Here is a 24,835-nt window from a genome sequence, read left to right as displayed (position 1 = left end):
CCCCCCCCCGCCATCCTTCATCTCCTTCAGCCGGTGTTGAGGGCGGTGTTCACGTGGGCGTAGTGACGGCGGCGCGCGTCCGACGACTAACGATAGCCATCGAGCGAGGGAATCTCCGGCGACGTCTCTCTCTGTCGTCCTTCATCTCCGGCGTCCTTCATCTCCTTCAGTCGGTGTTGATGTCGGAGTGGGAGAGGGGGGTGCTGTCGGGGGTGGTGGGCAGTGGAGAAGAGAGAGAAGAAAAAAAAATGAAAACAGTTTTCAGAAGAAGAAAATGAAAACGAGAAAACGACTTTTTTTCGTTTTCAATTTTTCACAAAAAGACAAAAACGTTTTTGTTTTTATTTTTTGAAAAGTTTTGTGCCAAACATGTTTTTAGATGGTATTTTCATTTTTAACTTTAAAAAATGTGAAAAATGAAAACGAAAATAAAAACAAATAGGCCCGTAGATTTGCATTTACTGAACAAGGTGTATCCTTTGAACGATTATTAACCCAAAAAAAAAATGTCTGTCCTCGGCTCGTGTGATCAATATTTTCTTTTATTATTACTATTATTATTATTATTATTTTATTATTATTATTATTATTATTATTGTGTCAAGTCGTATTAAAACATATAAAAAGCATATAAGAAAAGAAGGAGAGGGATAAAGAGAGGGGCAGCCGCATTGTCCACATCCGCACCACCTAATCCTCTTATTTCGCCCATTCCCCATCCACCTCTTCCAACCAACCAACGTCACCTGCCCCCTTTTTTTTTTTTTTTTTAAAGACAATTTTAAAAATATATCACATTCCCTCAACTTTACAAGATGTATAATTCTAAACCGTTAGATTATATTAAATTTTTTTTCTTAAAAAAATATTTAACTCCTACAAAAAAAAATGTAAACTTTAGTAGAACTCGGTTAATAATCCCCGGTCAACCTATCACAATTTAAAACAAAAAAACAAAAAAAAATCATATTTTTTAGTAGCATAATTATATTTTAATTTGCTACTAAAATTTAGTACCAAAATATTATATTTTTTCTTAGCGAACATTATTTTTGTAAGCAAAAGCATATTTTTTGCTATTAAAATTTAATTTGATAGGAGAAAGACATATATTACAAAATTTAAAAAACACTTTTTGATGACAAATAATATTTTAGACTTATTATTCTAGTAACATTACAACAAACAATATAGTTTTGAAATAACAAGATTATATATTACTCTATGTGGAACATATACTTCATTAACAATATCACATATATATACACATGAACATGTCTCTTGTTATACCTACACAAAATAATTAAATTATTAAATAATTGTTATACAAAATATATTAGGATGATTGTTAAAAATGATAAAAATATGTAATATTACGACATGTAAGAAAAAAAATGCTAAATGTGAAAAATTGAGCAAAATAAATTTTTGTCCAAAATTTAATTTAAAAATGCAAACCACAAGTAAAATGTAATATCCACGATGAAAATTTGAGCAAAAGACAGATTTTTATGCGGGGAAGTGCGTTTCTTCTTCTTCTTTTATTTTTTTTTTAATTTTTTTAAGGATGGTTTGTTACTTTGTTCATTTATTTGGTGGTATTTAAGTATTTTTCTTTAAAGAAAATAATGATCACGTGATGGGCACGGGATAACAACCATCTAATTTTGCGTAAATTTTAATAAACCTGTAAAAATCTGTTTTTTGAATTTTGGTAGTGGAAAGTGTGTTGTTGAATCGATCAGAATTGTTCGGAGAAGTCTCTAGTTTCGGAGATGTCGATGGGAAGCGACACTACTTGGGTCGGGAAGAAGCCTCTTCGACGGATCGGAGGAATGTCCGATGCTCTCTCTATCGCCTCCGATCTTGGTTTCTCTGTCTCTCCACCTCCTACCCAGGTCAATTTTACCCTTTCTTTTCCTCAGTTTGAATGTGTTTTTCACATTTGAACTTTTTTATGTTTTCGGTTATCATGATGAACTATTGAACTCGACCTCATTTTGCTTCTGAGAAAAGATCAATTTGATTGTGGTCTGTATTTTCAAATTTTGGGTGTGCTTAAGGTTTGTTATTTGATTAAAGTTCTAATTTTTGGTGCCCAATTACCATGGAGAAGCAATTTGGGTGCTATGGGTTTAGGTCGTGGAAACGAATTTTGATTAGTCTGTTGGAGAGTTTTGTTTGTATGTTTGAATTGGCTTTGGCATAGAAACGTTTTCCTTAGTGGCAACTAAGCAATATGAAATGTTTGAAAAGAAAACGAGATACTTTTACATGTTGTGATAGTTTAGTTTTTCTTAATATATATATATATGTTTATATTTTGGTGTATATTGTAGGAAGCAATGGCATGGCAACATTAACTATTAGGTCAATCATGTAATTGAGTTTGTCTTATTGTCTTGTAGGAAGAACTTCAGAATTTAAACACTAGCACTGGGGAAAAGGGTGATGACTTAATAAGGGTTTTAAGAGAACTTACCACTGTTCAAAGAAAAATAGCAGATCTGCAAGTGGATCTTCAAGGGAGAAAGGTAAGTTTTTGCAGTTTCGAATTTCTCTTTTTCAGTTTGCATTACGGAAGTTTTTGCTAACTAGGAATTTTAGATGGTAACGAGATGTAGCATTCTTTTTGCATCATACTGGGTGTTATCTGAGTTCATGTTGCGATCTTTTTTAGGATGACAAAAATGTGGCCCATCTGACTCATGTAAGCGAAATGCAAAAGAAGTGCGAAACATTGGCAAGGATTACTACTATACTGAAAGATGTAATTCAAAACAAGGTAAGTTGTTTTCTTTGGTTTTTTCACCTTATTTTCTTCTTTTCACATTAAAAATATACGGGGTATTTCATTATTTTATGCTTTTACATGACTTTGAGCCAAATAGTTCCACCAGGCTCTGTGGCATTGCTACTTGATCTCAAAGAAATCAATATGGTTCTGAGTTCTATGTTTATAACAGAATCAATTGTTTCTTTATTTTCCTCCAAGATCGAGTTTCACTCCTTTGTTTGGAGGATGGAGGGAGGGTGAAGAAGGGACAACATTCTTAATCTTCCTATGAATTTATGAAGTACTTTCCTTTTTCTAAAATGAAAAAATTCTAATTCTTGAGGCCTCCTGATGCGGTATGTTCTTGTTTGCTGGTAGGATCGCATTATAGCTCGTCTTCAACAACCATATTCTCTAGATTGCATTCCAGTGGAAGCCGAGTATCAGGTTGGTTAAACATAAAGTCCATTTATTTTGATAAGATAAAATAGTAGCATTCTATTGTGCCAAGTCTGCATTCTAATGCACTAAGAATGTTCTCTCAGCTTATGGTATGTTTCACTTTGGTTTATCCAGAAACAATTCTCTGAATTTTTGATGAAGGCTGCTAGTGATTACGGGGCCTTGACGTCATCCGTTGCAGATTTCCAATGGAGTCAGACATTTAAGGAGCCACCTTCAGTATGGGGGGTATGCATTTAGAAGCATTTCATATTTTTTCTTTATCTTACTCTCCATTAATTAGAGCTAATTATATATGTCGTTTGTTTTTTGACGAGTGATCAATTGTCAAATTCAATATCCACAACCATGAACCTATTAAATGTTGCTACCAGTATTGTTGACTATTGAAGGAAAATTTTGTACTTGTGGATGTCCATAGATTAGGACCCCCTATTATTAGATGTTAAGAAAGCAAAAACGGGCCTCTTCTCTTTTATGTTTCCCAAAAATGCACTGATCTGCCTCAAAAAGTACTCTTGTTGATGTTGAAATGTTGGCACCTGAGCGAAATCCTTCAAAAAGATGCACTTATAATGCCTTTGAACTTATAATTTCACTGCATATAATAATATTGGGTCAACGATTTTATTACTGGAAACCTTCAACTTTCTACATGCTTTAGAACTGAAATAGATTTTCCCCGAAAACTATGATATTGTTTGTCAAAGTAAAAGGATAGTATTAGTACATGTAATGGTGCGACTTGGGTAATTGATGCAGGAAATGCTTCGTCCGATTCCCATTGCTTTGGCATCATGTACCCGGTTTTTCGAAGCAATGTCTGCAATGAGAGAATCGTTTGCAACACTTCAAAATCTAAGAGTGGGTCATTCTGCTCCATCCCTGCCTGCGACACCAGCCAAGGATTTCTCCCTAAGAGTGACAGGAGATTCCGACTCCGCCTCCTTGGAGAACCGAACCGAGCTGCGATGACTTAGCCATCAAAAGCTCCAGAAGGCAAGAAATCGACCAACAAATACAAGATGGAAGTAATCAGCCAGGTGACTATAATCAGGTGGATGGAACAAGCCAAAGGAGATTGTCTTGGCCTCCAGTTAAAAAGAATGTTATTTAAGAATACCAACTTCTATTTTCAATGGTGTTTGTTATTTTAGCTTTTACGAGCCTGTATTCCGCGCGTTGATGCGGAGTACAATATTGTATTATATAATAGCTGTATTTAAAATATATTCCATAATATTTAAAGTTATAGTAAAAGTAAAACGAAATACAAAATAAAATATATTGGCATAACTCTAAAATAATAAGGGCAACATCAATGATAATCATATATGTAATAACAATTACTCAGCTAACAACAAATGATATATAATATCATCATAACCGGAGAAGAATAAAATGTTTGGATACAAGAAACTGAGTTTGAAAATAATAAGGGCATTATGTTGTAATAAGATTTAGAACGCTGTGTAAATATCAAATGTCAGTTAATAAATTAAGAATAACAGCAAATGATCAAAAATACAATGAAGAAGAAAAAAGAGTAAATTGTAGAGGAAACAAACGACAATGTGCAAAATAATATCATAGACAAAAGCAGTTTTTATAAATACAAATATATAGTAAAATTAAAACAAAAGACAAATTAAAATATATTGGCATAAGTCCAAAATAATAAGGACAACATCAATGATAGTCATATCTGTAATAACAATTATCCGGCACATATTAACAACAAATGAAATATAACATCATCATAATCAAAAGAGAATAAAATATTTGGATATTAAAAACCAAATTTTTGATAAAGGAAGACATTATATTTTAATAAGATTTAGAAAATTTTGTAAATATAAAATCTCAGTTAATCAAATTAGAATAGAAGTAAATGACTGAGAGTTTAGAGAAGAAAAGAAGTAAAGTACATTATAAAATATTTCATATAACGAACAAACATAACATTATCAATTAATATTCTAAAACAAATCAACCAAAGTAATTTGAAAAAGTGAATACCTGATTCAACAAACCACGGGCAAAACGATAGATCAAAGAAAGCAACCAAAATTATTAAGCAGCAGAAATAGAGCAAAGGAATATAAAGGAGGCGGTAAGGTTAGTAAGAAATGGGTAGTATCATTAAGGTCTTTAAAGAGTGAAAAAGCAGAGAGAATAGAACATGATAGATAATATTAGCTGAAAGACGAAGACAAAGAAAGAGTAAAAAATTAACATACAATATATATACAGAAAGTTAATAATGTTTTGCTTAATCTCGGATACAAATCCCTGCAAACAGAAAGCAATAGAAGTAATGATTAATTAACAACAACCGTCACACTGATGAAAACCACCGTAAAATGTAACCAATAAATAACAGACAGTTATATTTTGGATACATATTATATAAAACGAAAAAATAAAAAATACACATGTCAGAATAAAAGATTAATATCAATATTATTACATTTAGATCACGACAAACAGGTAATAGTATTATTATTATTATTATTATTATTATTATTATTGTGTTCAAGTCGTATTAAAAAATATAAAAAGCATATAAGAAAAGAAGGAGAGGGATAAAGAGAGGGGCAGCCACATTGTCCACATCCGCACCACCTAATCCTCTTATTTCGCCCATTCCCCATCTACCTCTTCCAACCAACCAACGTCACCTGCCCCCTTTTTTTTGATTTTCTAAAGACAATTTTAAAAATATATCACATTCCCTCAACTTTACAAGATGTATAATTCTAAACCGTTAGATTATATCAAATTTTTTTTTCTTAAAAAAAGATTTAACTCCTACAAAAAAAAAAAGATTTGTATACTTTAATAGAACTCGGTTAATAATCCCCTGTCAACCTATCACAAAATAAAACAAAACAAAAAACAAAAAAAATCTCTTAAAGAAAAGACAAAAAAACAAAACAAAAGAAAAAGGTAAGTTTTTGGGTGTTAGATAATTTGAGACGGATATTCAAGTAACGTCAAAAGGCCGCCTACATATGTTGCCAGAAAAGTCCACCTACATATGTTGCCAGAAAAGTCCAATTGGACGACTAACTTAAAACAGATAAGAGAACCAAGAAAGCATAATGAATGAATCAGCACACAAACACACATATTAGACAGAAAGAAAGATAGATAGATCAGGGCATAAAATCACAGAAATTCCATTGTTAATTGTTATCGTCCAAAGAGAGAGAGGGATAAAGATTAATCAAATGGAGGAGAAAGGAGGATCTTCATCAATGAATAGGAATAGGAATTATAACATAAAAGGTAAGACAGAAGCAGTGGATGTTCCTCTTCATTTAATTGGTTTTGAGATTGAAGAGTTGTCTCCCAACAAGGTCTCCGGTCGCCTTCCCATCACCCCCAAGTGCTGTCAGGTCAACCCCTTCTTCTTTTTCCTTTCAATTTACTCTTTTATTCTTCAATTGGGATTCCTTTTTTGTTGTGGAAAAAATTGAAGAATTTTAAGCATACTTTTTGCTGAGACATGATTATATGTAGATAGATATATGTGTGTGTGAACAAGGCAGGGCAGCCATCAGAGGTGTTACATGATGCCATTATTTATGTCTGTTTGTGATTATTGATTCATGATCTTCAGTTTTTCTTGTTTATATGGGATGTTTTTTTCATTAAAAAACAAAATGAAGAAAAGAAAGATTAAGGTTTTGCTGATTAAGACATGGCATTAAATTACGTATATTATGTTGAAAAAAAAAAAGAGCAGCCGTTCAAGGTGTTACATGGAGGAGTGTCGGCTCTGGTAGCGGAATCGCTGGCGAGCATGGGAGCTCACATGGCATCAGGGTACAAAAGAGTGGCTGGAGTTCAACTCAGCATCAACCACTTGAAGCGCGCCGAGTTGGGAGACCTTGTTCTTGCTGAAGCCATCCCCATTAGTCTCGGCAAAACCATCCAGGCATGCCCTCCTTTTCCTTTTTTCATATCAACATTTTTTGCTTGACCATCAATGTACTTACTATATAATGAATCATGATGAATTACAAACAATTAGCTTGTGAAATTAGGCCAAAAGGACTTGCTTAAAGAAATTAGGGAGTTTGTGTGTTGTTAGCTAGGTTCTTATCTATATTCAGTTTGATTTTTTTTTGAATTAGGACTCTCTATTATCTGCTACTATCGGATTTTTATCTATTTAGCATTTTTATTTAAACTAGGATTCCTAATAAGACTAAGGTTGATTTGATCAGTCTACAAATTATAAGGCTTTGTCCTATAATTTCAGACAAGTTTCTTCCGTAAGTAATATAAAAACAATTGGGATGTTCGATTATCTTCCATAATATTATTTATAATTAGAGATGTTACTTTCTGTGGATGCTTCTATTTTGAATAGGTGTGGGAGGTGAAACTGTGGAAGACCAATCCTTCAAACTCGGAGGCAAAATCGTTGGTATCGTCATCAAGGGTAACTCTTTTATGCAATTTACCAGTGCCGGGGCATGCAAAAAACGCAGACGAAGCTCTCAAGAAGTATGCAAAGCTATGAGCCGTACATTGTAATATTCATTAACCATTATGTAGTTGAAGATACAAGGCACAGATTCCACATTCACCTCAAAGGTATAACCTGTAAGGTGAATCTGGCATTACATTTCATATCCTTCTCATCAAAACAAGATCTTTATAACTAGAAGAAAATTGTTGAGCTATTTGTTTATTCGTTAATACATACAATTGAGAACGAAGTGCGTAATTTCTTCGCGGCTGTAATTTGATGGTTCTCACAATTTCCACTGATCAAGAGCACACAATTCCATTTTCAGACAATCATATACCAATGAAAATAAATTCATTTAGTCTCCACTAGGGTAGTTCATCCTTGTTACTAAAAGAGGAGGACTTGCTGCTTCTATGTTTCTTCGAGAGGGGACTAGAAGAGATCTTCTGCCTGATAGTAGAAAATGAACACAACGTAAATGAAACAAAAATAATAATAATAATAATAATAATAAAAAGCAGAAGAATCAAGCAATTATTTTTTAGCTAAATGAGGTATTGTTAACCTGAGAGTGGCAAGTTGTTGGGTGAGTTGGTTGATCTCCAGCCCGGAAAGTCTGAGAGAAGTCAAGGTCCCGGGTACTTCTTGCGACACTACTTTAGAAAGTTGCTCCATTGAAGCTGCCAAATTTCTAAATGCCTGATACAAGACTACATGCGATTTAATAGTTTCACAGATGTTTCTGTTTGAGAGTTTGATTTGAGTTTACACATAATTTACAAGAAATAACGCTTTCTAGTCTGGCTGAATACGTATAATAAGGCGTACGAATGACCGGAATTCGTACGGCTAACTCAAGGGACGTTACAGTTTTAGTGCACAATTAATTAAACAAAAACTAGATGCATATGATGAAAATTTTCAAAAAGACTAGGAATTTTTACCTTAATGGTTGGAATCGAAAGTAGAGCAAGGGAGAGAAGCGCCCCAAAAGCCTGCACTATGAATTAAGTCTGAATGATGATTGAGAAGATTGTTGAATACAAACTATTAACTGTAAACTGTTAACTAACCATGGAGAGGACGAAGAGGAGAGAAAGAAGGGCGATGTAAGGGTGAGGTTTTGGTGGAAGGCTTATTACTCTTTTGAGTGGTGTAATGGGAAGAGCAAGAGCAACACGATCATCACCATAAGAAGAAGAAGAAGAAGACGAGGGAAAAGAGAGGGAGGAAAACAGAGGAAGGCGAAAGCGCGAGGTGGGACGGGGAAGTGAAGGACAATGGCCAACCACACAAGCTCTCAGAGGAACTCCACAGCACCTTTGCATTGCTCTGCTTTGCTCTTTAGGCCACTTTAGTTTACTTTGCGAAATATATACGTATGTATGCTATAATAGTCTTTTTACTTGAAACAAACTTGCTTAGTCCCTAAAAAGAATGGTACTTGAACATCTAAGCAAAATTCTTTTTTTTTTTTTTTTTTTCCTTCCCAACACTAGAAAGTAGAAAGAGCTGGTTCTCTTTTATTCATTATTTTGCTAAGAGAAGGAGAAGAGCTTGTTCTTTTTTTTGGATTGGTAATTTCCAATATTAGGAAATTCTGTGGTCAGAGAATTTTGGGGATTATTAATATTTGGCTTAAGTTAGAAAGAATAAGAGGAAGCAAAACTGGTTGTTTTAAGGCCTCGTTCGTTTCGCTGATTCGAGTTGAGATGTGATTTTATTTTAAAGTTTTTTACTGTAGCAAAACTTAAATTCTAAACTCGAATCAGTGAAATGAACGAGGACTAGTATTAGGTCTAGTAATTTAAAATAAGGAAAATGTGTGGTCACAATTTTTTTTTTTTCTTTGAGAGTATGTGGGGGATGATAGTCATAGTCATAGTCAGAGATAGGAATGAGGTGGTTGTGATCTGCGTCATCTTCTTGTGTTTGGATATAGACATTACTTCCCCCATAACGTGGATAATGATAGAAGTTCATGACTCAGATCGGATTAATCTTTTTTTTTTTTTTTCATATCTAAGAGTGAATAATAAATAAATAACGGAAAAGTAAAAAGGAGTCAAATAAGGGAGGTGGAGAAGAAGCAGCGAAGCAGCCCCACTTGAATTGTATGAACATGACGCGAAATGTATTTAAAGGAGAGGAGTACGTTATTTGTTTTACACCATTCAATTCAATTCAATTCAAAACACAACACCATCTTCATAGACTATAAAGTAGAGCCTCAAAATCATAACGGTCTCTCTTCCAGTACTTATTTCCTTCTCAACTATTACTTTGTTCTTTGGCATTTTGGCATTTTTTTCCCCGGGTCTAGTCTTTTAGAGTCACATGGAATCTAATGGTAAATTCCCTTCCTCTCTTTTATTTCTATTTTCCCTTCTATTATTATTGTTATTATGATCTAATTATTGGTACGAAGCAGTTTTGTTTCAATACTGTAATTATTATTTATGCTTTTATTTTTATCTGAAAGCTAACTATAATTCCGTGGCAGTGGTAGAAACCAAGGGTGGAACTGTTTCTGTAGCTTCCGCATTTGCTGGCCATCAAGAAGGTAAGAGAAGAAACTGCCACTAAGAAACACAAGTTTGTTTTCTCAATTGTATTTACTATTTTTTGTGTTTGTTGGCGTATAATGAATATTTGTTATATTTGGTTTGGTAATTGGTGAATCCATGCATTTGCGTTTGCATTTGCAGTTGTAAAGGATAGAGACCACAAATTCCTAAAAAAGGCAGTGGAAGAGGCATACAAAGGAGTTGAAAGTGGAGATGGAGGGCCTTTCGGAGCAGTTGTTGTGAAGAATGATGAAGTTGTTGTGAGTTGCCACAACATGGTTCTCTCCTGCACTGATCCCACCGCCCATGCCGAGGTCACTGCCATCATAGAGGTCCCTTTTTGCCTCTCCCAGATTACCCCCCCTTTTTATTTTCTCACCACCTTCTTTTTAACGACGTTCTTTCGTAAATCATGGATTTACCGTATAATGATTTCGCTATACCAGGCATGTAAGAAACTGAAGAGGATTGAGCTTTCTGATTGTGAAATTTATGCCTCCTGTGAGCCTTGTCCTATGTGCTTTGGCGCCATCCACCTTTCAAGAATTAAGGTCATTATTTCTGTAAAACTAGTCTGTTTAAGTCGTAGAGCTTTTGGTTTGGAGCTTATTAACGTTTACCATCGTGTGCTTCTTTCATGCCAAACAGAGGTTGGTTTATGGAGCCAAGGCTGAAGCAGCGATTGCTATCGGGTTTGACGACTTCATTGCGGATGCATTACGGGGCACTGGATTCTATCAAAAGGCTCAGTTGGAGATCAAAAGAGCCGATGGCAATGCAGCCATATTTGCCGAGCAGGTCTTTGAGAAAACAAAGGCAAAGTTCCAAATGTACTGAATTTCAGTTGCATCTTTTGTTATGTCTACTACTTGACTGGTTTTGAAACTTTTCTTGTTTGTAAGTTGTGTGTAAATGTCTTGCACACTTTTTAACCTTGAAATGTTGATAGTGATAATGAAAGCTGTGTTTTCTTTCTTTAAAGCTTAGAGGCTAAATAGATAAACTCCTAAAGACGTAAAATGTTTATTAACTACTCATCATTTTGCATATAATTACTGAAAGCCAACATTGGCTGTTTCTACAGAAAAGGCCATTTATTGTAGCTTAACTTGGAGTTCACTTGTCCTAACATGATTAGAAGCCAATAAGGACATATTATGTGCACAATCCAGTGAGGCTTTCGCCCTTCTTCCATTATACCTTTATAACTATTTACAACGTCCATAGCCCGGCTTATTGTTAACCCGAATGGTATTATGCCAGAAATGTGGGATCTTCAAGAATTGTTATGCGGATTTTGCGAATCCTACTCGGAGGTTTCCAAAGTCAAAAACTGTGTGGTATGCTCCCAAGAACAGATCTCCAAGGACCCTGCAAATATATACTAATGATGTAACTTCATCTATGAAGCTTACAAAGTATAGATCAATTATACACATCATGAATAAACAGTTTCGCGAAGCAACGTCAAACTACATTTTTAACTTGTTAGTGGAGAAAAAGTTAACAGAATACCACGGAATTTTGACACACATGTTTTCATGATGTCCAAAATAAAAATTTTTGTTATGTGTATTATTCCTCATTTTCTGATCTCTACGTGTTGCAAGAGCATTGGCACCCACGGTGTCATTACACATATAAACTTGTATTCTAGTTACTTACCATAGAGGACCTTGTGGAGAAGGCACATCCAAAGAAACAAACCCACTTATGCAGAAAGTAGTGCCGCCTTCTGCGATTCTAAGTATGTACTGAAACCCAAAAAACATGTCAAGGGAGTGTGTCAATTGAAATCAACACGCAAGGTTCTATCATATCGGTATATATGTGTTAAGAAGGTGAAGGAACAAATGATAATAAAATTCACACCTGTTCAGGAGATAGGGAGAAGGTCTTGTTTCCAATTGTGAACGAAATGTCTGGAAGGCTTCCCATGTTATCGCAGCTGATAAACGGCTTTCCTAACGGATTTGGAAGCCTCTCACACACCTTCATCACCGAGAAAAAGGGAAGATTCTTAGTGATAATGAACAAGTTAAAGAGTGAAACTTTAGGAAGAAGCCCACCTCATTTGCAAATTTAAAGACTTTATCTTTTGTCTTTTTTTGTTTAAGTTGTACTTGAAACCAGAAGACAACCATCTCGCAGAAAGTGCATAAAGCAGTCTCTTTGTTAAATGACCCTTCTCCAGTTCCATTGCGAATCACTGTCTCAATGTTTTTGCTGCAAAATTTTGAAAATAAAAGTTTCTGAGTCTTGTTATGATTCTTGGAATCAAAATTTCCACCCATCAAACCATAGAAGAAGAAGAAGAAGAAAAGAGAGAGAATGAAAAATGATCACCTCACATAGTGGGATCCATTATAAATACAGAGGCCAATATCCACACAGACTACCTCAGGTCTTAACTGCAGACACTGGAAATTATTCAAAAACTACACTGATTCTTTTTTTTAATTACTGTAAATAATAATAATCATAATGTCAAAAGAAAAGATTGAAATGAAACTACATACATACCCCTGATACCAAGTATTCCCATATCAAATTCCCATAGTTGGAAACCACACTTTTACATTCCAAGCTCACAAATCCTTCTGCTCCAATGGCGTGGTTTATTTGAGCAACAATTGCCTGAAACACAAGAGTGATTCAACGTTGCATGGCAGTTTTCCATGAAGGATGAGAGTCGGAAGAAATAATTATATAACGTTTGAAGTATGAGGCATGAATCGTACAGTTGGACCCGCGAGGAAGGCTGTGCCTGAATCCACAATGGCAGCACATCCAGCAAGGCACAAGCCTGAAAAGTTCAAAATTTTGCTGTCATATATGTATATGTTGGTGAATGGAGTAAATACTAATTTACTAACTTTATGGGTAGGAATCCTAGTAGCTTTGTACTAAAAATGTCCTTGTGCATATGATTATTGGTTAAAATTTAGTAAGTAGCAAAAGTAATTTTGTGATTTATTTCAATTGAAAGGGAAATAAAATGAAGTAACTTGGGATTTCATGTGGACCCCTCCAAATTAGCTTTCCTGATTTTTAGTAAACACATGAATATGGGAGAAGAAAGGAATACACTCCTCTCTTTCCCATTCATGGAATTAAAACATTTCCTAAAAATTGAACTCTAAGATTTGCCTTTTATAGAAATTATTATTCAACACTCGTCAAACTGAATTCTTCCACGGCTTCAAGAAGCTAAGTTGATTCCTACAACTTTTATGCAGAGTTTTTCAATCTCACTGCATAAAGTTCCTTTATCAAAACAATTTGGACAAAGAAAGAATAAATTCATAGAAACAGAGAAAGGTGATAGGACCTGTAGAATCGCCAGCAACTAGAACATCTCCCATCTGAATCTGAAAATAATCAACATGAATGAATTAAAATGTAAAGTGTTGGGATTTGTTTCTCAAATTATGTATTAATTTAAATTATTTTATGAATGACATTATTTTGAGAATGATTGGGTGGTTGATTGTGTTTGAGAATAGATGTGCAGTTGGCAAATTCTTTATGAAAGGTTTCTGTAAGATCTGAAAACTTAATTTAGTTACTGCTTTTGAAAGTCAACTATTGATCTAAAAATGATAAATTAATAATTGGTGATTTGATTGATATTTGATTGAGTTTTCGTAGCTAGATGATATTTCTCTGTCTCTTAGGAATGTGTCCAGATTCCTATATCAGTTTCAGAAAGGTTTCAAAATTAGAGCAGATTGATTCGGACTGGTTTTGAGAAAGTTGACATTGACAGGTATGTTGCAGTTATTGTTGCAACAAGGATCTGCAGCAGATTTAGTTCAGCGAATTAATTGAAGAGGTCGTAAAGCTGATCACATTTTGCTTATTTATTCAAAGAGTCTCTCGTGTCTCTGGATACCTTTTGATTGGTTTTGCTGAGTTGTGAGAAAGGTGAACACTTGTATTTAAGAGATATTATTTGAGTGTTTTTCGGGAAAAAAACTTAATTGGAGGGATTCCAATGTTAAAAAGTCGAGGGGATCTCACTGTTCAAGTACATTAGGAAATTGCAAGTTTATATGCATCTTCTTAGAGAGAGAGTCTCGGGTAGATTAAGTCCAATTGAATTGTAAAAGAGTTCTTAGTGGATTGTTCATCATCAGGGCGTGGCCTCGCGAAGTAGGTTGTTACCGAACTGCGATACAATTTCTCTCGTATTCTTTTATTTTACGTTTCTGCATTATTCATATTGTCTTACAAAGTGTTAAAAGACTCAAACCGGCACTTAGAATTGGTATCAGAGCGGGTCACTGACGTGTGTTTCGGTGAGATCTTGTTGTACTGGTTGATTTTACAGGTATGAATATCATGAGTGAAGGAGGATCGGTGAACAAACCAATGTTTTGGGAAGGTGTCAATTACCCTAATTGGAAGGCTCGCATGAAAGCTTTTGAGAAGACATGGCGATCTGTCTTAACCGAATGGACTCATCCAACAACTAAAGATGATAAAGGCAATACCGTCCCTAAGCCAGAAGAGGAATGGTCCAGCGATGAGGACAAGCTAGCAAACAGTAATTTAAAAGCATTGAACGCCATTTTCAATGTTGTGGATGTTAATCCATTCAAATTAATTTCCACATGTGAATCCGCAAAAGAAGCTTGAGATATTCTTCAAACTGCGCATGAAGGCATGGATGCTGTGAAGGCCTCAAAACTTCAAATGCTCACAACCCGTTTTGAACGTTTACGAATGGAGGAGGATGAGTGTATTGCCGATTTCAACTCAAAGCTTTGTGATATTGCTAACGAAGCCTTCGCCCTTGGAGAAATATATTCTGACGCCAAATTGGTGAAAAAGACCTTGAGATCACTTCCGACACGTTTTGCTTATAAAGTGACCGCCATCGAAGAAGCAAAAAATGTGGGGAAGATGAGAGTTGATGAACTCATAGGTAATCTTCAAACCTTTGAAATGAACTTTAAGGATCAAAATAAAAGTAGAGGAATTGCTCTTCAAGCAGATTATGAAGATTTGTCCACCAAAGATGAGACCGACGAAGATGATGACGTGAGTGAGTCTCTTGCTTTACTCACCAAAAACTTCAATAAAATGCTGAGAAAGATCAACAAGAAAGAAAGAATCAGAGAGAATTTAAAGAACATAAATTCTTAATAGAAGAACTTTAATCCTCAGCGTTTTGAAGAGAAGAAAAGAAACAAGGGCATACAATGCCGAGAATGTGAAGGATTCAGACATGTGCAGGCGGAGTATGCAAACACTCTCAAGAAGAGAAACAAGGCTGCAATGGTGTCTACATGGAGTGATGACTCGGATGAAATTCAAGAGGATGCAGATGATCACACCAGCAATTATGTGGCCTTCACTGTAAGTAATGAATTCATAGATAAAAATTTGTTGAACACTGATAATGTTGTTGCAGAGCTGTTGCAAGAACGTCTGCAACAACCTCTGGTGGAGTTGTTGATGATACAAGTTTCGAGGATGAAAATGAAGATAACAGTGACGATGATGACCTAAGTCTTTGGACGATTCATGAGGCTTATAAGAAGATGTACAACAAGTGGCTTGTTTTTTGCAATTGAAATAAATCACTTGAAGATGAAGTTACTATCTTAACAAAGGAAAGAGATGAGTTGAAGAAGGTTGCAACAAATTACGAAATCTTGGCAACAAAGCATAAGAGAAAGCTTACTGAAACCAGACTCGAATTAGAGCAGACCCAGAAGAATTTAAGAATGCTAAATTCAGGAACTACAAAATTGGATCACCTACTTTCACAACAAAAAACTAGTAGTGACCATTCTAGACTTGGGTACAAGGGTCAAGGAATTTCTGAAAAGACTGTTTTTGTGAAAGGAGCCACCAGTATAAGAATGCATGTCTTTCAGAAATCTCATGTAAGATAAGGTAAGAAGCTTGTTGCAAAGCCTATTGCAACAAGACAAGCAACAAACAGGTTTGTTCCTATCTGTCATTATTATAATATGCCTGGACATATTCAACCATGGTGTTTTAAGTACATAAATGCTATTAATAAAGGTTTGAATATGGAGTATGGAGAAGCAAAACGAACACCTAAAATTAAAATTGATTTATCTAATAAAAAAACAAGGAAAATATGGGTTAAAAATCCGATTTAAGGTGCTTTGTTGCTTATACTTCATTAAAAGCTTGTACTACTGATGCCTGGTATTTTGACAGTGGTTGTTCTAGGCACATGACAGAGACTCGGGAAAATTTGTCAAATTTTTGAGAAGGTGAGGATATGTTACTTTTGGAGATGGTATGAAAGGTCGTGTTCTTGGTAAGGGAATATTGAATGTTGATGGGCTTCCTAAGCTCAAAAATGTGATGTTCGTGGATAGGTTGAAAGCAAACTTGATTAGCATAAGTCAATTGTGTGATCAAAACTTATTTGTAAAATTCACAAAATATTCATGTCAAGTTTTTGATGATAATGATTGTTGTGTCATGACAAGAGGAAGATCATCAGATAATTATTATTTACTTACTCTTCCTCACAACACATCACACACTCATACGTGTCACAATGCTTCAACTAATGATATTGATATTTGACATCAAAAGTTGGGTCATTTAAATTTCAAAACCTTGACAAAAATTATGAGTACAGGAGCGGTGCGTGGAGATCCAAATCTGAGTAAGAGAAAACCAGGTATTTGTGGTCCTTGTCAACTCGGCAAACAAATAAGGACAAAGCACAAGGCGTTACAACAGATCAATACAACAAAGGTTATGGAATTGCTACATATGGATCTTATGGGTCCTATGCACGTGGAAAGCATTACAGGTAAGAGGTATATCTTTGTGTGTGTAGATGATTTCTCTAGGTTCACTTGGGTGGATTTTATTAGAGAGAAATCATATACATTCGGTGTTTTCAAAACTTTGTGTAAAAAATTGAAAAATGAGAAAAGTTACAATATAGGCAAAATAATCCGAATAAAAAGTGATCATGGTAAAGAATTTGAAAATACTATTTTTGTTGAATTTTGTGATGAACATGGTATTGCTCACGAGTTCTCAACACCTAAAACACCTCAACAAAATGGGGTAGTTGAAAGGAAAAATAGAACAATCTAGGAGATGGGTCGTGTCATGCTAAATTCAAAGAAAATCTCATTGAGATTATGGATAGAAGAAGTGAATATGGCATGTTACACAATAAACCGTGTTCATTTGAGAAAAGGTATTTTAATGACTCCCTACAAAATTTTGAAAGGTAAGAAACCAAATCTCAAATATTTCCATGTCTTTGGGTGTGTGTGCTATATTTTAAATGATCGTGAAAATTTGGGAAAATTTGAGGTTAAGAGTGATAAAAGGGTGTTTCTAGGGTACTCCATGAATAGTCACGTTTATCTATGAGTTTTATGCTAATTTGGATCTAGAAGTTGCAAATCCGAAGTCCCCAAGGTTATGTCAAATATATGTGAGAAATCATGTTTTTCACTTTTCTCCCATGATTATCTAGGTTGTCCAAACTTTGAGTCTGACAGGACCTGGGAACTTGATAGAGATGAGGACATGAATGATGTCACCTCTGAGCTCATAGGAAAAAATGTCAAATGGTATGGAATTCTTAGATCTGCAGAGCTCACTATTAAATATTCAGTGCTCCACAAGATTACTCTAGCAAATTGGCTTCCTTCTTTGCATCCTACCATTATGACAAGAGATTTGGCTATGTTATTATATCTATTGGGTACTAGCATGGTTTTTGATATGGGCAGGCACATTTTTTAAGAAATTGTTACATATGCCAATGCTCCTGTGAGTACAAAAATTCTTCATTTTCCGTGCTTAATCCATGGTATTCTCACTTCACAACAAGCAGACCTCATTGAGGACACAGACTCTATTGTTCAACCAAGAGCTCCCTATGAAGATTTCTCCGAAGTTGTTGAAAGGGGAACACCTAGATGATATTAAGGGGGAGCAAGTTGCTTCTTCACCTGTTGCACTTGCTGTTGCAACAAGTTCTGCAACAGGCGATTCATCCCGAATCTACAAGTTTCTTTCTACTGAGTTACAACAGGTTCAGCTCCAAAAACAGAAGCTAGCTGAGGAACAACTTCTTCTCTTTGCCAAGGAGATGGAGCTTATGGCACTGCTGGCTTCTTTACATCAATCTTCATCTTCAACTGCTCTGCGGCACAGTCCTGCTCCTTCCATTACTCTTGTTCCTTCTCCTACTCAAGGTTTTGCATCATCTTTTCCTACTGCTCACTGACAGTTGATCACTTTGAGCATTTTTTTTTGTCAAAAAGGGGGAGTAGGTAGTCTAGTCTATGATGTTTTAAGTTCAGGGGGAGTTTTTCTTAAACTAGGTGGAGACAATTTACTTCTGATTTGGTTTGTGCTAGTTGACTTTACAAAAGTTATTTTGTTTTAGTTTCCATTATTAGTTTTGCCAAAACAATGCCAAAGGGAGAAATTGTTGGGATTTATTTTCTAAATTCTATATTAATTCATCGTTTTATGATTGGCATTATTTTGGGAATGATTGGGTGGTTGATTATGTTTGAGAATAGATGTGCAGTTGACAAGTTCTTTATAGAAAGTTTTTGTAAGATCTGAAACTAATTTAGTTACTGTTTTTGAAAGTCAACTATTGATTCAATGATGATAAATTGATAATTGGTGATTTAATTGATATTTAATTGAGTTTTCGTAGTTGGATGATCTTCCTCTGTCTCCTAGGAATGTGTCCAGATTCCTATATCAGTTTCAAAAAGATTTCAGAATTAAAACAGATTGATTCGGACTGGTTTTGAGAAAGCTGACATTGACAGCTATGTTGCAGCAAGGATCTGCAACATATTTGGTTCAACGAATTAATTGAAGAGGTCGTAAAGCTGATCACATTTTGCTTATTTATTCAAAGAGTCTCTCGTGTCTCTGGACACCTTTTGATTGGTTTTGCTGGGTTGTGAGAAAGGTGAGCACTTGTATTCAAGAGAGATGATGTGAGTGTTTTTCGGAAGAAAAACTTAATTTGAGGGATTCTAATGTTAAAAGTCGAGGGGATCTCGTTGTTCAAGTACATTAGGAAATTGCAAGTTTATATGCATCTTCTTAGAGATGGAGCCTCGGGTAGATTAAGTCCAATTGAATTGTAAAAGAGTTCTTAGTGGATTGTTTATCATCTGGGCGTGGCTCCGCGGAGTAGGATGGTACCGAACCGCGATACCATTTCTCTCGTATTCTTTTATTTTACGTTTCTGCATTATTCATATTGTCTTACAAAGTATTAAAAGACTTAAACCGATGAGAGAGTCTCGGGTAGATTAAGTCCAATTGAATTGTAAAAGAGTTCTTAGTGGATTGGTCATCATCTGGGCGTGGCTCCGCGGAGTAGGTTGTTACCGAACCGCGATACAATTTCTCTCGTATTCTTTTATTTTACGTTTCTGCATTATTCATATTGTCTTACAAAGTATTAAAAGACTTAAACCGATACTTACATAAAGCAATTTGTGAAGAGGAAGCTACATAAAGGGACAATGAAGTAGTTAATTAGGAAGCAGTACCTGCCAGTAACCCTTTCGAGTAACCGGGAAGTAAATGTGGTCGCCGGTAAAGCGCCGCCAGTCAATGCCTCCAAAGACAATTTCACCTCCCAGTTTTGACATTGGATCTCTATTTATCCAGAAAGAGAAGACTTTTTGAGCCATATGACCTTGCTTCACCATGTTATACCTGCATGTTAAAAAGTACCAAGGCTTCATTATGTTCAAGACAGCAAAGTGTGAAGACAAAAATGAGATCTTCACTAATCAAGGCCAGTCAACAACTGTACGAAGGGCTAAAACAATGTTGTTTGTGAGTAAATTGCAGTTCAAGAGTATTATACCACAGGGGAGTGGCTTGGTCAACTGCAATATCCTGGAATCCAAGTCCAACAACCCCATCAAACTTTGTAGCCAAGAATGTCAAAAATCCTTCCCTTGTAATCTCAACAAATTCCTAAATAATGGGAGCAGATATAACATCAATTCAAAGTAAAGCAAATGTTTAAAAATTTATCAGCAAAAGAAAGAAAGAAACCCACTTGATCTTTGATGACAACATCCCCAACTTTAACGTGATCTTGGCTGAAGAAGCCGGAAATTGATCTGGAACCATAAGGAATTTTACAAGGGATTCCTAAACCAAAAACCAGCAACAAATTTTCAGTTCAGCTAATTAACTAAGATCGGAAATTGTTTTTCTGTCATAATAAGTAAAGCATCAGTTGGAGCAAACTAGTACCAATTTTGGTATAGGAACTGGAAAGTCTTGGTCTGAACTTGGAATGAAAATAGCAAGGAATCTGCACAAGTATCATTCACAAAAGTGCTTAAGAAAGAGAAACAAGTACTATTACAACATTTTAATGACTTGTTACTCAAGTATTACTTACAGAAAAAATGCAGCTAGAAGATGGGACCCACAGATTTGAGCCTCCAGTGTCAAAGACAACAGTCATGGTTTGTGGTGGTGAACCAATTCCAATCTCTCCAAAATATTGGGTGTCTAGATAATTTTTCAAGTATATTACGGCCTTCATATTATTGGAATTAGAACTTCTATTATCCCTTGGACTTGAATAAGAAGGATGTTGAACGCCTTCTCTAGTGATTCTTGCAGCTTTCATTCTGTTGAGGTCTAAAGCATGCTTCTTGAGACTTATTCTGAATAGCCCGTCATCGGATTCGGATTTCAGTGGAGCTGAAGACTCTGACCAGGCCACCATACATAGAGAAACTAGAAGAATCTTGATCACCCCCATACTAAGAAAGTTGTGTCTATATATATATATATATATATCTGGCTTTAACACAGAAAAGAGAAAAGCTTCAACATGAAAAGCACATAATCTAGTCCTTTGTTTAGTCCAGTAAACATCGGCGATAATAGGCGTCAGACGAACTAGATAGCCAGATAAGGAGGAGCAATATGGAAAGGTTGAAGGTATTAGTTCATACCTCAAAACAACAGTAGTTGGTACACGATGAAGATGGAGTAGTGAATGAGAGTGTGTGAGATCAAACCATAATTTGCTTATCACGCATGCATTCTCATTAAGCTTTATCTTCATAGTAGCTAGATTGAACATATATAACTAGTGCTGGTCTTTCAGGGTTGAGTATCAGAGAATCAACAAGTACTGATCTATAAGCAGATGAGAAAGTATTAATTTACCATTCTGGGGGAACACAACAGTGAATTAAGCACCCGACAGTTGAGGAAACGACCTGGTAGTTTCTCGGAGGATGTTTGGTCTTAACTTGTGTACGGTCGTACCTCTTAATATTACCATTACAATTAGGGAGGAGAGGACATCTCTCTCTCTCTCTCTCTCTATATATATATGTATATATATGAATAATACGTGTATATGTGCCTGTATGTATGTGACAGTTGTGCATGCTTGTGTATGGCAATATATGTATATATATATATATATATATATACATATATTTGTAGTCTCTACTGGGTACAACTGCCCGATGGCTGTATGTGATTACATTACACCGTGGCGAAGTATCACCATTAGCCTTAAGTGAAAAATGATGAAAACTTTTCTCATTTCATTTGGCAAGTACAAACTCTTTTCCTTTTTTCTTAATTACTAGTTTAAAAGCACGTGCTTCGCACGGGTGTATTTAGTTTGTTTACTTTTAAAAATATATAATTTTACAAAAACAGATGTACCAAAATATATGTGTCAATCAAAATGCGTGTTTCAATTGAATACTACATAAGCATAAAATTAAATAAGAATACCATATTTAAATAAAAATTAATTTTAGTTAATACAAGTGTAACGACTTCAAGAATTAAATAAGTTTAATTATGTTAACTGTGATTTATTAATTCACTTAATTTGAATTTTTAATTAATTAAGAAATTCTAAATTATTTTAAGTATTTACAATTCCTCTCCGGAAGTAGGTAGAAATACCTACTTCACTCTTTTTCTTATATTTTCTTTTTTCTTTCTTATATTTTTCTTATTTTCTCTCATTCTCTCTCTCGTACACTCACACTCTCTCTCCTTCTCAGCTCTCATTCTCTTTTTCTCTCTCTCCTTCTCAGCTCTCATTCTCTTTTTCTCTCTCTCTCAGACTCCCTCGGCTCTCTCTCGTCTCATTCTCTCTCTCGCTACCTCACTTTCCTTTTTTCTCTTTCTTTCAAAGCTTCACTCTCTCAAGAGGAGCTTTTGAACCGGATTTGAATCAAAGAGAATTTTCAAGAAGTTTTTAACATCAAAGCAAAAATCAAGGTAAATTCTTTGAAATTCACTCTTAAATCTCGAATCTTGCTTTGGTGAAACTTAATTTTTATTTAGTTTGTGAGGTTTTGGTTTTAACTTGATTTTGAATGGATTTTGGTTGAAATCATGTTAGAATTTGGGGATTTTTGATTCTTTAGACCCCATTTGATGATTGAAACCTGGTTTTTGAATCCCCATAAAATTATCTCGAAATCAAATACGAAATTATAGGATTTGGCTTTGTTCTTCGCAGTTCGGCCACTTTTTGGCCCTGACCTACTTCCCACAGGTGACCGGTCACCACTCCACCAGCTGACCGGTGGAGTTGCACTCCCCTATCACCGGTAGACCGATGCACACTAAATCTGACCCAGAAATGCTTAAAAACCCTGTTTTGACCCCGAAATTCAATGAAAAACGACCTAACTTCATTATTTGAGAACTCAAAGTGAGTGGATTAGCCACATTAATCCTTGTTCCCTTTCATTTCTCTTGATTAAATTCTAAATTCTTAAAGAATCACAATTTGAATTAAAAAATTATTTATGAACTTTGAATTTGATTAAAGGCACACTAACTCTAATATCCAAAAGGTAGGATATTCTTGTCCATATCCTTGTTAGCCTTGTTTTAAAGTGTGTTTGGCCTATGAAAATGTTTTTAATGCAAAACATGTTTTATAAAGAAAAGTATTTTGAAAAAATAACATGATTTATGCTATTGAATTCATAATGAACTGAATTAAGGTTTAAAAGATATTTTTCTTAAAATAAGATGTTTTAAGAAATAATAACAACACTGATGGCCTAGAAATCGGGATATGGAGATCGTATCCTTAGGGGCAGGACCCGAAACCCGTACGAGTCACTATGGTGGTGATTGGCCTTGCAATGGTTGTAAGTAATTTATCATTAAATTACTTGTTGATGCCTGAAACTGGAAATTTAAGTTTATTTTCCTTTCAAAAAAAAGAAGTTTGGTTCCGGATGACATGTTCGGACCTTGTACTTCCATTTATTTATTCAATTTTATAAATTATATCCTATTGGACCTTTCGCTCATTTTTCTTCTGTTTCAAATGTATTTAAACCCCTATCAGGTGACGCTAGAAGTAGTGCAGAATATGTGGTGTTTATCGGTGAGGAATTCCATTCAAGAATAGAGGAAGTTGTGAAGTGTTTCCTTCATTTTCATTCATTACTAAGGCATGTACTTAAACTTTACTAGACTGTGGTTGATGTCAGCACTTTACTTTTTTGTATTGTTTATGTATGCACAATGTGTAAACCCTGTGGTTGCCGGAGGCTGACTTTTAAAATTGATCTGACTCAGATTGTGGTTTGTAAAGTCCGCCTCACTCTTTTCTAAAATTCAATTTCCTTAAAATAGTGGGGTTTATTAGAAATTCTTATCTATATATATATATATATATACTATCTATGACTTTGACTTTAGCTTAATTACTTTCTTAATCCATGTTTAATTTTCTAAATAAGCCTCCACGTCACTAAGCTCTGTTTGAGGGTGTAATAAGAAGTCAAATAAAAAACAAATCAGGGTACATATAAGAAAATAATATTTCAAATGGCTACAATAAAATAGACGTTTAAGTAAAATAAATATTTTATAACGGCTAATTTTGAAAAAAAAAAATTGAAAACTGTAAGAAAAAACATAAAAATGAGCACATTTGAGAAAAGTTATTTCAATAATACATATCAATAACAAAAATTAGTTCAATGTATCGATTAGAATGAAAAATGTATTTATGATATTTGTCAAAAACATATTCTAGAGGATTATAAAAAAAATAATTAAGTGGATGTAAAAAAATAATTCCCTTAGAAAAAATTTAGAAATGTAAATTTTAAATGTAAAATATTTGGGATAAAAGAAAAATGGAAAAGTAAATAAAAGTATAAAATAATAGAAGCGAAAACAATCCCTAAACAATAATTAATAAAACAAAAAAAAAACCATTAAAAGATAAAATAACTTGATCATGACTTTGAATAATGAATTTTGAGATGATGAATAATAATGCATTTAGCTTTATATATGTGTTAATTATAGATGTAGATTATTATTATTTATTTATTAATTTAACTTGGGAATTGGGCTTTAGGGCCCATGTGGAGAAAAGGGGCCTAGGATGGAAACCCAGAACGAAAATGAGAGCGGGTCGGGGCCGGAATAGGTGAGATGGGAGAGAATCATAGTAACAAAAAAAAAAAAAAAAATGAAAAGAAAAGAAAGAGAGAG

General features: G+C 34.7%; 5 protein-coding genes across 8 annotated transcripts; 3 read left to right on the top strand and 2 right to left on the bottom strand.

Annotated features, from left to right (window-relative positions):
- The first annotated feature begins 1,702 nt into the window (after window positions 1-1,702).
- Window positions 1,703-4,488, top strand: LOC21408798 (AUGMIN subunit 2). The gene is given in 7 exon segments (XM_010100448.2): window positions 1,703-1,898; window positions 2,409-2,534; window positions 2,681-2,785; window positions 3,155-3,223; window positions 3,353-3,466; window positions 4,001-4,173; window positions 4,175-4,488. Coding segments are annotated over 7 exon segments (891 nt in total). The 5' UTR covers window positions 1,703-1,775; the 3' UTR covers window positions 4,356-4,488.
- A 1,830-nt stretch (window positions 4,489-6,318) lies between these two features.
- On the top strand, window positions 6,319-8,050 carry LOC21411981 (1,4-dihydroxy-2-naphthoyl-CoA thioesterase 1). The gene is made up of 3 exons (XM_024167184.1): window positions 6,319-6,639; window positions 6,990-7,181; window positions 7,620-8,050. Exons 1-3 carry the CDS (start codon window positions 6,472-6,474, stop codon window positions 7,770-7,772), a joined length of 513 nt encoding a protein of 170 aa, XP_024022952.1. The 5' UTR covers window positions 6,319-6,471; the 3' UTR covers window positions 7,773-8,050.
- A 39-nt stretch (window positions 8,051-8,089) lies between these two features.
- On the bottom strand, window positions 8,090-9,072 carry LOC112092046. The gene is made up of 4 exons (XM_024167198.1): window positions 8,798-9,072; window positions 8,669-8,719; window positions 8,290-8,423; window positions 8,090-8,174 (listed from the first exon to the last, which is right to left on the bottom strand). The coding sequence occupies exons 1-4, from the start codon at window positions 9,050-9,052 to the stop codon at window positions 8,090-8,092; spliced, it is 525 nt and encodes a 174-aa protein (XP_024022966.1). The 5' UTR covers window positions 9,053-9,072.
- Window positions 9,073-9,912: 840 nt separating this feature from the next.
- On the top strand, window positions 9,913-11,343 carry LOC21408797 (guanine deaminase). Its single transcript, XM_010100447.2, has 5 exons — window positions 9,913-10,074; window positions 10,228-10,287; window positions 10,433-10,623; window positions 10,738-10,842; window positions 10,940-11,343. The coding sequence occupies exons 1-5, from the start codon at window positions 10,062-10,064 to the stop codon at window positions 11,126-11,128; spliced, it is 558 nt and encodes a 185-aa protein (XP_010098749.1). The 5' UTR covers window positions 9,913-10,061; the 3' UTR covers window positions 11,129-11,343.
- Window positions 11,344-11,415: 72 nt separating this feature from the next.
- On the bottom strand, window positions 11,416-21,425 carry LOC21408796 (aspartic proteinase). 4 transcript variants are annotated; one of them, XM_024167148.1, is made up of 14 exons: window positions 21,283-21,425; window positions 20,718-21,128; window positions 20,567-20,627; window positions 20,367-20,461; window positions 20,169-20,281; window positions 19,846-20,014; window positions 13,623-13,662; window positions 13,033-13,097; window positions 12,815-12,928; window positions 12,638-12,711; window positions 12,361-12,517; window positions 12,164-12,283; window positions 11,957-12,045; window positions 11,416-11,662 (listed from the first exon to the last, which is right to left on the bottom strand). In XM_024167148.1, the coding sequence occupies exons 2-14, from the start codon at window positions 21,084-21,086 to the stop codon at window positions 11,578-11,580; spliced, it is 1,551 nt and encodes a 516-aa protein (XP_024022916.1). In that variant the 5' UTR covers window positions 21,087-21,128; window positions 21,283-21,425; the 3' UTR covers window positions 11,416-11,577. The 4 variants fall into 4 exon arrangements, with proteins under 4 accessions (XP_024022916.1, XP_024022917.1, XP_024022914.1 ...); XM_024167149.1 differs by having other exon boundaries at window positions 20,718-21,061; XM_024167146.1 differs by having other exon boundaries at window positions 20,718-21,425.
- Between the last annotated feature and the right edge of the window lie 3,410 nt (window positions 21,426-24,835).

The sequence above is a fragment of the Morus notabilis genome, unplaced genomic scaffold, assembly GCF_000414095.1.
Source record: "Morus notabilis unplaced genomic scaffold, ASM41409v2 Scaffold467, whole genome shotgun sequence".
Lineage (NCBI taxonomy): Eukaryota > Viridiplantae > Streptophyta > Magnoliopsida > Rosales > Moraceae > Morus > Morus notabilis.
The sequence above is the reverse complement of the archived record's forward strand: the minus strand, read 5'-3'. Positions and strand labels throughout refer to the sequence as shown.